General features: G+C 50.0%; 1 protein-coding gene across 1 annotated transcript; it reads right to left on the bottom strand.

Moving 5' to 3' along the window:
• Window positions 1–330: 330 nt before the first annotated feature.
• LOC123116491 (probable auxin efflux carrier component 5b) lies at window positions 331–9287 on the bottom strand. Its single transcript, XM_044537443.1, has 5 exons — window positions 8587–9287; window positions 3811–3896; window positions 2965–3122; window positions 2798–2874; window positions 331–764 (listed from the first exon to the last, which is right to left on the bottom strand). Exons 1-5 carry the CDS (start codon window positions 9285–9287, stop codon window positions 692–694), a joined length of 1095 nt encoding a protein of 364 aa, XP_044393378.1. The 3' UTR covers window positions 331–691.
• Window positions 9288–15384: the final 6097 nt, after the last annotated feature.

A 15384-nucleotide genomic window follows, 5' to 3' on the forward strand; every position in this document is an offset into this window, starting at 1 on the left:
GTTGATTGTAACCCAATTGGATCACTTGAGCAAGGGGTTGGAAACCCTTGTTGTTATCACCTCCATGACCGAGTTGTGTTGTGATCGGATCTAGCAATCCATCACCGAACATTCTGCTCTGTACATGTGGATACTTTGAAGGCATTGCATCTTGAACACTTGGACGAACTGCGTGTAGGATCTCGTAGGAGGATAGCGCTATTTGACTAGATCTGCATCTACATGCTACATCAACTCTACTTCCGCCATGAGAAAAAAAAGACAAACGTATAGTCGTATTATTCGTGCAAGAGTGTAGGTACGTGCAATCTTAAGCACAAATTATCGAAGGAAGGTGTAAACGGAAGTACTAATTATACACAAACATAAACCTGTTGCTCAGGTCCATGAACCTTATACAAGATAAAGATTATCTAATATGACTAAATTGGCAAAGTGATCAGGCACTCTCTAAATTTCAATGTATGCATGTCTTAAACTGATAATATAGAAGGGGTAGCCCTATTTTACCCATTGACCTCTATGAAGATTAGACAAGATAGATCCTGTGACTAATTATGCAATGGAGCCATCCACCCGTTCCGGAGGTTGAAGACGACGCAATCCCCAGGTGCTGTCGACGAATTTTTACTTTCCACAAGGGTGTTTTTGAAATGTTGTAATATTAACACAGTGTTTTTGAAATGTTTAGTTATTCTATGAAGGGCAGAGCGATGTAGTATACGATTAACACGGGCAGCGACATCAACGTCCCGAATATAACCCTGCAAGATTCAACCAAAAAACACACAGTCTCAGCTATGGAAGCAGAAAAATTCAGGCTGTATTAAACTTAGGGCATCTCCAACGTTGACCCCCAAATCTGCTCCATATCGATCCGGGGACCAGGGTCCAGTCCGGAACACGGATACGGAAGGCGGTCATCGAAAGCTATCCGCAAACATTTTTAAAATGATTTAAAATACTCAGACAAATTTAAACAAAAACATCGAATTTCATTCAAGTTCGAAAATAATTTACATATATGACCGATACATTTTAGGCGTTTAACTAAAAACTAAAAAAAAGCATAGCTTGTACTGGATGACCACCTCGTACGCATGATCGCCCTGCCCGGCCGCACCGCCGTCGCCGTCCGTCCGTCGTCCATCCAGCGGCGGTAGGGCGCCGGTGCAGCCGCAGCCAACCGCTCGCAAAGGAGCCGCTCCACCTCCTCGTGCATGGTGTGTAGGGCCGCCGCGGCCAACGCCAACGGCGCCCGCGGAGCTCTGGCGGCGACCTTGCCCCTGCAGGCGTTGGCGGAGGCGTCGCTAAGCGACCACTCCTCACCATCAAGGCGGCGGCGCAGGGTGGCCGTCTCCACGGTGGTGACGGAACAGTCGAGGGCCCATGCGGTGATGAGATCTGGCCCATTGCGGACCCATTCCGGCGCCTCGTCCAACTAGGCGAACGTGGAGCGGCGGGCGGCGTTTCGCCGGTCGTAGCGCGTCTGTTGCCTTGCTGCCCGCTCCTCCTCAGACACGACGACTCTCGAGCCCGAGGGACACCGCCTTCGGGTAATGGGGGATGCGGCCTGGCGCCTTCGTGATCACGGGCAGCAGCTCATCCTGGACGAACTGCCCACGGCGGTTGCGGGCGGGCGGTGACACTGGCCCGTCAATACGGGTATAGCGGTTGTGCGCCTACAGCAACATCGGCTCCTCCTTCATGCGGATTTCGATTTGGACGTCGTGGTTGCGTGCGCGGGGAGTGGGGGTTGAGCGGGCTCATCCTTGACGCATCGTTCGATCTGGAGGCCGCTCGGTTGTGCAGGGACGCATGCTTCTCCTTCACTCACCAGAGTGGGGACGTCGGCTCCCGCTTCACGCGGTAGCATGGCGGGGACGACTCCTCCTCCTTGACAACACACGGTTGTGATGGTGGTGCCAGGCCCATGTGACATAACAATCGATCTATCATGATCCCCATCTGACAGACGAATTCTTCGTCCTTCACCGCGGCCTTAGTGAGGAGGCGGAGCTGCTCCTGTGGCGGCGCCTGGTTCTTCACGTCGGCTGTGGAGATGGCGATCTCCTCCTTGCCGGAGAAGCCGGCCGTCGTGGATGTCGAGGGGCCTGGAGAGCGAGGGCAGCAGCGCCATGATCCGCCTGAAGAAAACCTACCACTACCTCTGCCTGCCAGCACGAAGAACTAGGACTTCGGCTTCGTCGAAATTGGAGATGCTCGCTGAGGAAGAAGGGGTCAAGGAGGCGAAGCTCAGATACGATGCAGTGTGGATGTGTGCATCGCCGGTGCACATCTTAAATAGCTGTGGCCAGGCCATGTGAAGGGCCGGTCAGCGCGCTTCAATGCGGCGCGACGGCCGAAGTTGGTTTTCCGGGACTCGACATCCGCATTGAAGCGGCGACGCGCGAGAGGTCGCGTCTGTCGACTCCGCCTTCACGTTCGGTCACATCGCTCGACATCAATGCCGGCCACTGCATGTTCTGGACCGGCATGAATGCGGTATAACAAATGGCGCGGGCGTTGGTCGGAAAGCGCGGGAGAGATGGGGTTTTTGGGTGTGTCATGATAGTTAGACGCTAGCGTGGCAGCGGTCCTAACGCCCACAAAGTTCCCTCCCTAAAAGCAATTTGTATGGGGTTTGTGGAAAAAATGTGTTTGAATCGGTTGGCGGAGCGATACATAACTGCACCGGAGGGCAAAACACGCTCGAACGATACAATCGGAACGGTTGTGGGCGTTTAAAGATCCGCGTTGGAGATACCCTTGTATCCAAAAGCTTAGAGCAACTTACGCGGTGCTGAGTACATCAGCGTGTAGGCCATACTCCCTCGCGAACACGAACGTGGTAATGGCTTGAGGAAGTGCAGCCTGTCGATTGATCACCATGCAGAGCAAGAACATTCAGAGAGATCATTCAATCGACCATGCATATGCGTACCCCAGCTTGATGGTACGTACCTGAATGATGGTAACACGCAGGACGTCTCCATGGAGCCCCAGAGCGACGGCTCCGGCAGCCGTGGCGGCCGGGCCGACAAGGAACCGCAGCGCCATGCCCACGGCGGTCAGTTGGGCCCCGCATGCGACGACCCTCTCCTGAAGCGCCATGAACTGGCCTGCGACCAAGACAAACAATTTTAATGCAAAAAAATGCCAGATACTATCGAATATCCACTTTGGTGTCCGGGCTCAGATGATCACGGTGAACAGTAAAATAATTCAAAAATATATATAAAAAGAAATCTGAACATTTTTTGCAAGCAAGATGTGTGCCTTATGTTTGTGCAAAAGTTGTGAAGTTTTAACATTCGAGGAGCGCGCGACAAAAAGACAAAATCAAACATGAACAGTGTTGTTTTCAAATGTTTCTCACATCCCTGCCACCAAGACCAATAATTTTATGCAAAAAATTCCAGATAGAGTCGAATATCCACTTCGGTGTCCAGGCTCAGATAAGCCCGGTGAACAGTAAAAATGGTTTTTAAAAAATGCTAATTTTTTTGCAAGCCAGATGTGCATGTGCGTGATGTTCGTGCAAAATTTGGTGAAGTTTGGACATTCGAGAAGCGCGCGGCAAAAAAGACAAAATCAGTTGTGAACAGTGTTGTTTTCAAATGTTTCCCACATACCCATTTTTTTAACACGAGCTCATCAGATGTCCAAAATTCACAAATCTTTACACGAACATCACGCATTTGAGCATCTTGCATCACAAAAAAGATTGAATTTTTTAATATTTTTAAAAAAAAAATCAGTTTACTGTTCATGTCTTCTTTTCTTGAGATTGTTTTCATGGCTGCTTACCCATGCTAAACATGCAGAGTCCAAGCCCGGTCCTGGACATGATCAGCACGGAGCCCTCGATGATGCTTGGCGTCTCGATGTGCCACCTATAAATAGAAAGAGAAAGTCCGTTTTGAAAACTGAGCTATGTGTCTTTTTAGTTAATTCCATCTTTTACCCCCTCTTCAACATTTTTGACAGGGACTTCACCAGTTAAGAGGTTTGTATTCATTTTATCCCATTTAAGTGGACTTCTGCCATATTTTACCCCTTTTAAAAAAAATGCAGGGATTACCCTTTTAAATTATTATTGTGCATGTTGCGAACCAATCTGTGGTTGGATGGTTAGAGGAACTGAGGTATCCTCAGCCCATCAGGTTCAAATCCTGGTGCTCGCATTTATTCCTATATTTACTTCACGATTTTCAGTGATGCACATTCAGTGGGAAGAGACGTTCCCGTCGATAACGAGGTGCCTACGGTGACTTCGTAAATTTCAAAATGATATGCCGGCTCAGTCTTTCGGAGGTGCTCATAGGGGTAGGATATGCTTGTGTGCGTTCATAGGGGTGAGTGTATGCGCTTGTATATGAGCGCTTTGTGTCTGTATTGATGTTCAATTTTTTTTATTGTGCATGTTATGTCAAGTTAGTCCCACGTGTTAGGGCATAGGTCCCACGTCATTTCAAAGGTTTTTTTTTCACCGTCACGTGAAGAAACCAGCTACGGAAGAAAAACTCATTAAAATGGCGTGTCACGTGCACATCTGGTACCAGCTTGACAAACCTTGCACATTTATTTAAAGATATAACATGACACAAGTTTGATTAAATGGGATAAAATGAATAAAAATCACTTGAGTATGGAAATCTGTGTAAAAATGACAAAAGAAAGAGTAAAAATGGAATTAACTCTTTGTTTTTCGAAAAAAAGCTATATGTTGGTTGATATTATCCAAAATTCAAGATGGTATGACCAATGACCTGTATCCTATGAACCACACGTACCAAAATGGTTGTTTAGAGGCTCTTCTCATGACGTGCTTTTGACTCTGTTTTTTAATTATTGACAATTTTACAGCCGTGCGCCGGCTATATAGACGTAGGACACCGATCGGCCAGGCGACATGAGGAATGATCTTCTAGTGGCCAGCCATCATCTCGCTGCTCCCGCTAGCAGTTCATCCCCTTTTTTTTTTGCGAAAGAACTTCCAATCTATTCATCCTCAATCATGGCAGTACAATGAATACTAGAAATAAAAATTACATCCAGATTCGTAGACCACCTAGCGACGACTACAAGCACCGAAGCGAGCCGAAGGCGCACCGCCGTCATCGCCCCTTCATCGCCGGAGCCGGGCACAACTTGTTGTAGTAGACAGTCGGGAAGTCGTCGTGCTAAGGCCCCATAGGACCGGCACCCCAGAACAGCAACCGCCGCCGATGAAAAATAACGTAGATCGGAAGGATACGAACCGAAGACACACGAACGTAGACGCACAACGATGAGATCCGAGCAAATCCACCAAAGATAGATCTGCCGGAGACACACCTCCACACGCCCACCAACGATGCTAGACGCACCACTGGAACGGGGGCTAGGCGGGGAGACCTTTATTCCATCTTCAGGGAGCCGCCGCCGTCTCGCCTTCCTGAGTAGGACACAAACCCTAACAAGATTGAAAAAAACTACTAGAAGCGGAGCCCTCCCGCCGGCCCTTGCCAGGATCCACCGCGCCTCCATGACCCTAGGACCACCGGAGACGAGGCGTACCTGCGCCGGCGCCGGCGAGAGGCACGAACCCTAACTTTCTTTCTTGAAGGAGGAGCAGGAGCCGGTGGATAACTTTTTGCGCACACGCTAGCAGTTCATCCCTTGACTCTGCGAAGTCATGTTTCACCCTTTTTTCTGCTTTTGGGCAGGTCTCCTGTTGTTGCCCCATCATCAGAGCACCTATAGCTAGACTTGGCAAATCCAATCCTCAAACGCCCGCGGGCATTGATCGGACACTTTTTAAATATCTTTTTGCATCCGAACATCTCATGTGTGAAATTTTAAAACCATATAAATCATGCAAATAAACATCTACTTAGTACGTAGATCGACTAAATCCTCGACAATGCTACTCGTTGTCGTCGGAGATGTCCATTATCTCCGTTTCGGGCTCCGCGTAAATGGGGCAGACGCAACTCCGGCTCCTCCGGCTAGTCCACTGCCTTCGACTGGGTCTCCATCTCTGCATCCGTTGAAGAGCGTGTCGGTCTCCGCGCGTTCTTGCCGGAGGAAGTGCCAGTTGGACTCCACGTACGCCTCATCCTCGATCCGCCCCCTCCATCGGCTCCGGTTGCTGCCCCCCCTCCTCCTCCTCCTCCTCCTCCTTCTCCAGCTCCAGCGAGTCAGGGGGTAGGCACGCTATGATTCGGCAGCGCGCTTGGCCCGAATCTCCTCCTCAATCTGGAAGCGGCACTACGGCGTTAGCATAGCTTAGGCGGTCTTCTTCTGCCGGGCCATGTCGAGCGGGGAAGGAAGAGGGAAGAGGGAGGTGGAGACGAAGAGGAATGTGCTTGGGCTGGTGGCGGGAAGAGGGAGGAAATCGTTGTGGCTAGGGCTGGGACACCAACCAGCTTAAATAGCTGGACTTTAGCAGCAAGCTGGAGCAGCGCCACGCGGGTTCACACCCTCACTGGAGGAGAAACATGTCAGACTGTTGGTTTTCCGGGCGATTCCGTGTGGGACCCGGTTGTCCGTCCGACGTTGGGACACGTCCGGACGCGCCTGGGCCTTTCCATATACGCCCCCATATTTAGGGATGATATGAGGGGTGCCGGTCAGTCCGGGCATTTGAAACTCGTTTGAGGCACTTGTTTGGGTCGGGTTTTCTGACCAGTCACTCACCGGGTAGTCCGTCCGGACGTTTGAGACGGGTTTGAAATGCCTGGCTGTAGATGCTCTTAGTTATTTTATTTATTTTGCTACTTGTATGTCACATGGTTGATGCTTTACTTAAAGCTGGTCAAAAATCTATTTTATAATATCTTAAGCGGAAAGGCTAGTTGACCAAAAATTACATCGACTTAGAGCATATTCTGATTTTTTTTCAAAAAGGAGTACCAGTCTTCTCTACCTTAAGATGCACATCTATAGGACATGTTTTTATTGATTAGGGTATCTCCAATGCGGATCCTTAAACCGCCCGCAACCATTCGCATCACGCGGTCCGGACGTGTTTTGACATCCAACATTGTCTTGTATCGGTTGGTCGATTGGTATGGAATCATTTTTCCCCGCAAATCTGAAACAAAGTGGAGGGGCTTTGCGAGCGTTCGGACCGCTGCCAGACCCTCGTCTGACTGCCCTGGCCCATCCAGAATCCTCCTCCCTCGCATGTGTGCTTTCCTGCTCGACGAAGGTCAGAGCCAGTATAGGTAGTCAGCACTACATCTATGCAGGCCCAGAGCGGACGCGACCACTCACTCACTGGAGCCGACATTGAAGCGACGCCAACCTAGAGCCCCGTGCCGCTTCCAGGTGCACTTGACGCCTCTCCGCATTCAAACAACACTAGTCTGTCTGCCTCCCTCCATTAATATAGGAACCTACTCCGCAGCCACCCGTTCGGCCCTCCGCCACCCACCATTAAGGACCTCGCCGCATGGTCTGCCATCGGCCTGCAATTTAAACCCTAGGCCGGCAACACAACTGCATCCATACACCCTCCTTCGCTCTCTATGTACTCTCCATAGCACACCCGCCGTGGCCTTCTCGAGCTCTAAAGCTTTGTGCGATGGCCTCGTCCGACCAAAAGAAGGAGCTCGCTGCCATGGCTTCCGGCTGACAGGCCGCCAGACGCTTGAGCTCACCTAAGTCCGGCGTTGCGGACACGTAAATGCCATAGGCGGACGACGAGCGAGCCGACGCCATCGTCCGCGCCGGGCAATGTCGGCATCACCATGGGCGAGGTACATGCCCACTACACCGACATGGTGTTGGAGGAGCGAGGGGTCGCATTCCGGCAGACGCAGGCCGACCAAGCTTACAATCCCCGCCTCCTCGACGAGCACCGGCGCATAGAAAATCTACTGGCCATCGGCCCTGGTATTGCGGCGGACATGGAGGTGGACGAGCAGGAGGCGCTGCTCTAGTCCTATTGCTCCGCCCACGATATCCTCCACGACCACTGGCGCTACCACCAATATCAGGCATATTTGGATGCCGCCTACAAGGAGATCGATGAGGCGACTGATGAGGTTTACAGGCCCGACTCCGACGATGGCGACGAGGTTGACAGCTCCGCGACGGCTGCGACATGGCGCCACGACGACGACGGCAGTGAGGAAGAGTACTGCATGGTAGGTCATTGGCGCTAGGGTCCCCAGAAGCCCACCGCTCCTTCCCTCCCGCTGAAGCTAAGCTCGGCGGGCTCATCCTCGTCGGCCGATTTAGCCATTTGCATGTTGGAAAGGCGGAGCTGGAGCTTCACTTCGCGGGGATCACGGCCAGCCGGACATGAGGAACAGGCGCCGGCGATCATTTAGATTAGTTTTAGTTAAGAAATGTTTGAAATGTAATGAATTTCATTTGATTTATATGAAATTAGCTGGTTTACATTAATTTCGTCTAGTTATTTTAAATCTTCTTTAAAATGTACAGATAACATGGATGGCTGGCTCCCGCATCCCATGTTCACGGACTGGTCGCCTAATCCGTCAGACGGATGCGGTATGGGTTTTACATGTCAAAGTTGGAGATGCCCTTAAAAAGTTACAACAAGCCCAAGAGGCGGCGCTGCAGGTGTACCTGTTTGTGATGCACGACCACGCGACGCCAAGCATGCCCGCGTACACGTTGGGATTCCGCGCCACCTTGAGCCACACCGCTCTCACCAACGGCCACACCGGCTGGCGCTGCCTCGAATCCTCCGCGCCGCCGTCCTCTACGTCGCCGTCGCTCGCTAAAGCCGCTTCGGCGCCCGGCTTCCCGGGGCCACCACCCCAGGCACGCCTCGCCTCGAATGCCAACAGGAGGAGCGGGAAGTAGACGATGATCTGCACCACCGATATTTGCACGACGAGGTCGCGCGCCCACCCGCCGTACATGGCGTCCAGCAGCGGCACGCCCACGACGAGCGTGTTGGTCAGCGTCGCCAGCGAGAAGCCGGTGATGCACCACGATGAGGCCAGTTCCCCGCCGCGCTTGCCGCCACCGCGGCAGCAGTGAGTGGACGCGGCGGCCCAGGCTGCGAGAGCCAGCGCGACGGCGAGCTTGGAGAGCGCGTCGGCGGCGAGGACGCGGTAGTTGAGCGCGTATGGGTCCATGCGCGCGGCGAAGTCGAGCGCGAAGAAAGGAACCGCGAAGTAGGCCACGAGGCGGTTCACAGCGTCACACTGGTCCGGCGTGAAGAGCTTCCACCACCGCACGGAGCCGTACCCGAGTCCCAGGGCGAAGTAGATTGGCGCCATGGCGGCCACCACCTTGTACACGTCCCCCCACCTTATCATCTCGATGGCTCGGTCTGCAACTCTGCACTGTGTTCGCGTGGCACATGTGAGATCTTGCTGCCTATATGGAGGGGTTCCGTGCACCTATATATTCTTGTGAAATAACAACTTCACGATCAGCATCACAGATGTTCTGCGGTTAAGTCCAGTCGTGGGCAACACTACCGGATCAAGCCCATGTGTGTCGATTTTCGTTGAAATGGATGACCAAAATAGCGATCAGAGCTCTGTTTTAGTTTTAATTATAAAGCCATAGTTGTGTGATCTTGTGACGTGCGTTGCGTGCGTGCCTGTACGAATCTGTTATTCCTTCTAGAATTCATTCTATTGATATGATATCTGGCAGATAATACTTGATATGGTATCAAGCAGACATGGGATAAGATCATCGAGACTAAGTGCAGAGGTGGCTTGGGGTTTCGAGATTTCATTATGTCTAATCAAGCCTTGTTAGCAAGGCAAGCGTGGTGTCTCATTACAATCTCAAAGCAAGGTATTACCCTAATGGTAATTTTGAAGATACTGTGTTTTCAGGTAATGCCTCGCCGACTTGGCACGCTATCCACTATGGCCTCGAACTTCTCAAGAAGGGCTTGATTTGGAGGGTAGAAAATGGGGAACACATTCGCATTTGGAGGGACCCTTGGCTACCCCGCCCTTTCTCCTTCAAGTCGGTGTCACCGAGAGGTACATGCCTCTTGAGACGCATGGCGGAGCTATTGGATGATGCCGGGAGGTGGAATGGAGATCTCCTACGACGACACTTCCTTCCCAGGGATGTTGCGGATATCATGAAGATCAAGCTGTCGACAAGGGGTTTCGACGATGTCCTTGCATGGGCGCCCGATCCCATAGGGGTCTTCACTATACGGAGCGCCTACCACCTTGCCGTTTGTAAGGGCATCCTCTGCCTTAGGGTTTTGGTGATGATGACAACACATGTGGACTAATCGTGCGCAATAGTTTTCTCAGGTACACTTTGTGTGGCGCAAGACGGTTAGGTTTCCCTCTGTGCGGAAAAGATCGAAGACGGAGGTTCCGACGTTTTATTTCCTTTGATCGTAGGATATTCGTTCTATTAAGAGGGAATCCACATCGGAAGGTATTGGGTGAATCCTTCACGTACACATTCTCTGCACCCACCATATACCCTCCGTTCGAGGAGAGAGAGGTTCCACATCCTCTGTTTTGTCCAGTCCTGCTCTTGGCGGTTGTACCGCTTCTTTGAGCGGTTGTACCGCTGGCCGATAGTTCCGGTCTTACCACCGCCCGTAGTACCGCTCTGGGGTGACTCGCTTCTGTACCGGGTGCGGTTGTAGACTGGTGGTGGAACGGTAGTTCCGGCTTTTCTTGATAAATCGGTACTACCGGTGTTCAAGGCGGTAGTACCGCCTCGGACCCCACCGCCCAGGAACTGCTGGCCCAACGGTAGTTTCGGTCCAACCTACGGTCCAACTACCGGCCCGAGGGGTTTACTTTCTGCATGTGGCCCGGTAGTTGAGCGGTGGTTGTGCGGTAGTTCCGTTTTGTTTCGATAAACCGGTACTACCGGGTGCGCCACCGAAAGTTCCGCTCCTATGCATTTCTGCACATAACGGTTGGATCTTGGGGGGCCTATTTAAGGATGTGCTTCTCCTACCTCCCACCTACCTCTTGCCTCTCTCTTTCCTCCATTACTGCCATTAAAGCTCTCTTGCCCGATCTCTCTCTCTAGCCACTCAAACTCGTTGATATGCTAGGGATTGAAGGAGGAGACCTAGATCTAAACTTCCACCAAAGGATATTTGATTCCCCCATACTTTCTTGTGTGGATTTTGTTACTCATGGGTGCTTGGGCGCCCTAGACAGAAGAGGTCACTTCGGAGCCACATTCCATTGTAGTGAAGCTCCGGGTTTCGTTCTAAGCCTCCAATTAAGTTGTGGAGAGAGCCTCAACCTTGTTTGTAAAGGTCCGGTTGCCGCCTTCAAGGGCACCAATAGTGGAATCACGGCATCTCGCATTGTGTGAGGGCGTGAGGAAAATACGGTGGCCCTAGTGGCTTGTTGGGGAGCATTGTGCCTCCACACCGCTCTAACAGAGACGTGCTTCCCCTTAAAAGGAAGGAACTTCGGTAACACATCCTCGTCTCCATCGGTTCCCCTTTTGGTTATCTCTCACCTTTACTTGTACAAGCTTATATTGTGTTGCATCTCTTGCTTGCTTGTGTGCTTGTTGTTATCGCATCATATAGGTTGCTCACCTAGTTGCATATCTAGACAACGTACTTTGATGCAAAGCTGAATTTGGTAAAGAAAAGCTAAAAATTGTTAGTTGCCTATTCACCCCCCCCTGTAGTCAAGTATATCGATCCTTTCAATTGGTATCAGAGCCTCGTCTCTTTATTAAGGACTTTGTCGTCCGGAGAGTATGGTTGACAGCGTAGACGGTGGGAAGGAGCACTCCGGTGTGAATCCGAGCTCGTCTAGGCCGATGGGGGAACTGCGGTCTCTCGTGAGGAATTCAATGTGGCTTTGGATACATTGAAAACCTCCATGACGACCGAGGTTGAAAGCATGTTTAATAAATTCTTAGAAGGACTTAAACTATCTACCTCGCCGATGAAAGTGGGTGATCCCACTAACAAGGTGACGGGTGCTAACTCCGACAAGGGGGAAGCTACTAGTGAAAAGGGTCCTTCTACTAGTGGTAGAAATGGCACCGGCATCTTTGCCCATGTGGAACCTCCACTTACTTATGGAGGACCGATTCCCTCTACTCATTTAAATCATGCCGGCCCTCCTCCTAAGATTGTGAAAAATGAAGATTTTGATGCTTGGGTCTATCGCTTTAAGCGTCATTTAAAACATGTTAACACTAATCTTTGGAGAATTATTGAAGAAGGTTTCTATCCGCATGACCCAAGCAACTTCACTCCAAGAGAAGCCGCGGATAATCAATTCAATGAGAATGCTCTCTTCATCATTCAAGATGCAATTCCACCCGAAGACATTGCTCATCTCCGACCATTCACCATGGCCAAGGAAGCATGGCACCATGTTGTTTCCCTCTACAAGGGAAGCGCTAGCATTCAACACTCCAACTATGAAGTGGTGCAAGATGAAGCCGATGAGTTTGCAATGAATGAAGATGAAGAACCTCGTGTGCTTTACCGGAGATTGACCACTCTCGCGGTCTCACTCCGAGATCATGGGAGTAAGGATACGGATGACAATTGGATCAAGTGCAAGTTCCTCAAGGCCATGATGCCCTACCACAAGGCCATGTCCTCCGTCATCCGTCAAAGACCGGACTTCCACTCCTTGACCTCAAATGAAGTGTTGGATGAGTTCATGGCAATGAGGATCTTGGACAAGACCGTCGACAACGCGATGTTGCATTCTCAAAGAGCAAAGAAGCCCAACCTTGCCTTGAAGGCCAAGGTTATTGTGGAAGAAGAGGAAGAAGAGGAAGATGAGGAGAGCAACCCCAAAGATACAAAATATGATTATCATGAGCACATGGCTCTTGCTTCAAGGCAATTTTGGAGCAAGAAAAACACAAGGCCCAACTTCAACAAGAACAACTCAAGTGGTTTCAAGGGCAAGCAACGAGTGAGAACATGTTACAATTGTGGCAATGTGAGCCACTTTGTTGTGGATTTCCCTTACGAGAAGCGGGAAGACAATGGTGGCAAGCTCATCCGAAAAGACAAAGCCAAGTCCTTCCCCAACAAGAACAACTTCACCAAAAAGACTCCTACTCGAGGGTTGGTGGTTCAAGAAGAATACCATGAGGATGACGATGATGATGAAGATGGTGAAGCAATGGCCATGGTCTCCGTTGCCATTGCCACAACTCCACGGGTATCTCTCTTCGATTCACCCAACGAGAACATCACCGCCAAGTGCCTCATGGCTAAAGCCACTAACAAGGTAACCCCCAACATCAAAACCACCATCATTACTAATCCCTCCTTGACGGATTGCATTGATGAAAGTGGGGGGGGGGTCTAATGAGGAAGTGAATGAATTTGAGTCTTTTATGAGTAAGCTCAAGGGAAAATCCAAGAAGCACTTTATTGCTCTCTTGGAACAACTTGGCGAAGCCAATGACATGATTGAGGCTCATGAAGAAACCATCTCTAAGATGAAAGGTCATAGTCGTGACTATGCCGATGAGATATAGGATCTCTATAATGCTCTTGAGGAAGAGTATGGGCATCATTTGGCTCTTGAGGAGTCACACAACGATGACCATGCTAAATTAAAGAAAGATCTTGATCATGCTCTTGTTGTATCTCGTGTGCTAAATTCCGAGAAGGCTAAACTTGGGGTTGACCATGCTAGACTCAAGAGGAGTTTGATATACTCGACAAGGCCCACAAGGTCTTGAAGGGTGCTCATGCTAACCTCAAGGAGTCTCATGATCAACTCCAAGTGAAGCTAACCAAGGAGAAAGCCACCTTTCCTCATATGGTATTAATTGATAATGCAAATGCTACTAACCCGTGTTGTGAGCATGTGCATCTTGTGGAGGAGAATGCCAAGTTGAAATAGCAACTTGAGAAAGGCCTTGTGACATGCATACAAGGTGAGAAGAACCTCAATGACCTTTTGAGCAATCAAAAGGAAGTTGTGGCCAAGGAGGGAGTTGGGTTCGCACCCAAGTCCAAGAACAAGAAGAAGAACGACAAGACCAAACGACCTCCCCCTCTCAAGCAAACTTTTGTGAAGGAGGGAGAGGGTGCTCCAAAGGAGAAGAAGAACAATGTGAAGGGTGGTGATGTCAAAAAGGGCAATGCCACCCCTTCCAACAAAGCTGACGACTTTAACCCATCTTATGTGTTGTATCGTGCTAGTGATGGGCATGTTTATGCTAAATTTGTTGGTTCTCCTTATGAGTACATTGAATGATCTATTTGGGTTCCTAAGACCCTTGTTACTAACATCAAAGGACCCATTACAAAATGGGTACCTAAAACCAAGCATTGATCTCTTGTAGGTATTTGCTTCCGGTGGGGGATCATGGTTGCTCGATAGTGGAGCCACAAATCATATGACTGGAAGCAAGGACTTGGTGGTGGACGTGCACAAGATCCCTTCTATGCCCACCAACGTCGATTGGGGTGATGCCTCGTCTTCTAAGGTATTGGGTCTTGGCAAGGTTGTCATTTCTCATGATCTCACGATCGAGAAAGTCATGCTTGTTGAGTCCCTTGCTTACAATCTACTTTTCGTTCGTCAACTTGCACTCATGGGCTTTGCCACTTTCTTTGATATTGATACCGTGGCCCTCTTGTGGAGCAAGACTCTTAAAGTAGCCTTTGTTGGGCATGTCGAGAACGGTCTTTATGTGATTAACTTTTCGGAGCGACCCACTAAGACCGCGACATGCCTAATGGCTAAAGTTGATGTAGGATGGCTTTGGCATCGCCGTTTAGCCCACGTCAACATGAGATATTCGCAAAGTCTTCTCAAGGGGGACCATGTTCGTGGACTAACAAATGTTAGTTTTGCCAAAGATCGTGCTTGCAGTGCTTGTATTGAAGGAAAGCTACATGAGAAGGCTCACCCTCCCACGACTATCATCTACTCAAAGAGACCCTTGGAGCTCCTTCACATGGATCTCTTTGGGCCTCCATCCTTTGATAGTCTTGGGGGTAGAAAGTATTGCTTGGTGACTGTGGATGATTATTCAAGATACACTTGGGTATATTTCTTCAAGGGGAAGAGTGAGACTCAACAAACCGTCATTGACTTTGCAAATGAAGCTCAACGTCAACATGATGCAAAGATCTTGACAATAATGAGTGACAACAGCACCGAGTTCAAGAACTACACCTTGGATGAGTTTCTTAGTGTTGAGGGGATCAAGCATCAATATTATGCACCATACACCCCTCAACAAAATGGTGTCGCAGAGAGGAAGAACCGGACGTTGATGGATGCGGCAAGGACCATGATGGCGGAGTTCAAGTATCCTTACAAATTTTGGGCCGAAGCCATCAACACAGTATTTCATGCATCCCATCGGCTCTATCTCCGCAAGGCTTGAACAAGACTCCTTATGAAATACTTACCGGTAACAAGCCCAACCTCAAGTAATTCCCGGTGTTTG

Source organism: Triticum aestivum, chromosome 5B (assembly GCF_018294505.1).
Source record: "Triticum aestivum cultivar Chinese Spring chromosome 5B, IWGSC CS RefSeq v2.1, whole genome shotgun sequence".
NCBI lineage: Eukaryota > Viridiplantae > Streptophyta > Magnoliopsida > Poales > Poaceae > Triticum > Triticum aestivum.

Bases quoted from the DNA above. Each gene is read 5' to 3' on its own strand.
- LOC123116491 (XM_044537443.1), bottom strand. From the start codon at position 9,287: ATGATAAGGTGGGGGGACGTGTACAAGGTGGTGGCCGCCATGGCGCCA. The intron at 2,875-2,964 runs GTACGTACCATC...ATCAATCGACAG, and splicing joins TGCGTGTTACCATCATTCAG to GCTGCACTTCCTCAAGCCAT. The intron at 765-2,797 runs GTAAGTTGCTCT...TGAATCTTGCAG, and splicing joins GCTGATGTACTCAGCACCGC to GGTTATATTCGGGACGTTGA.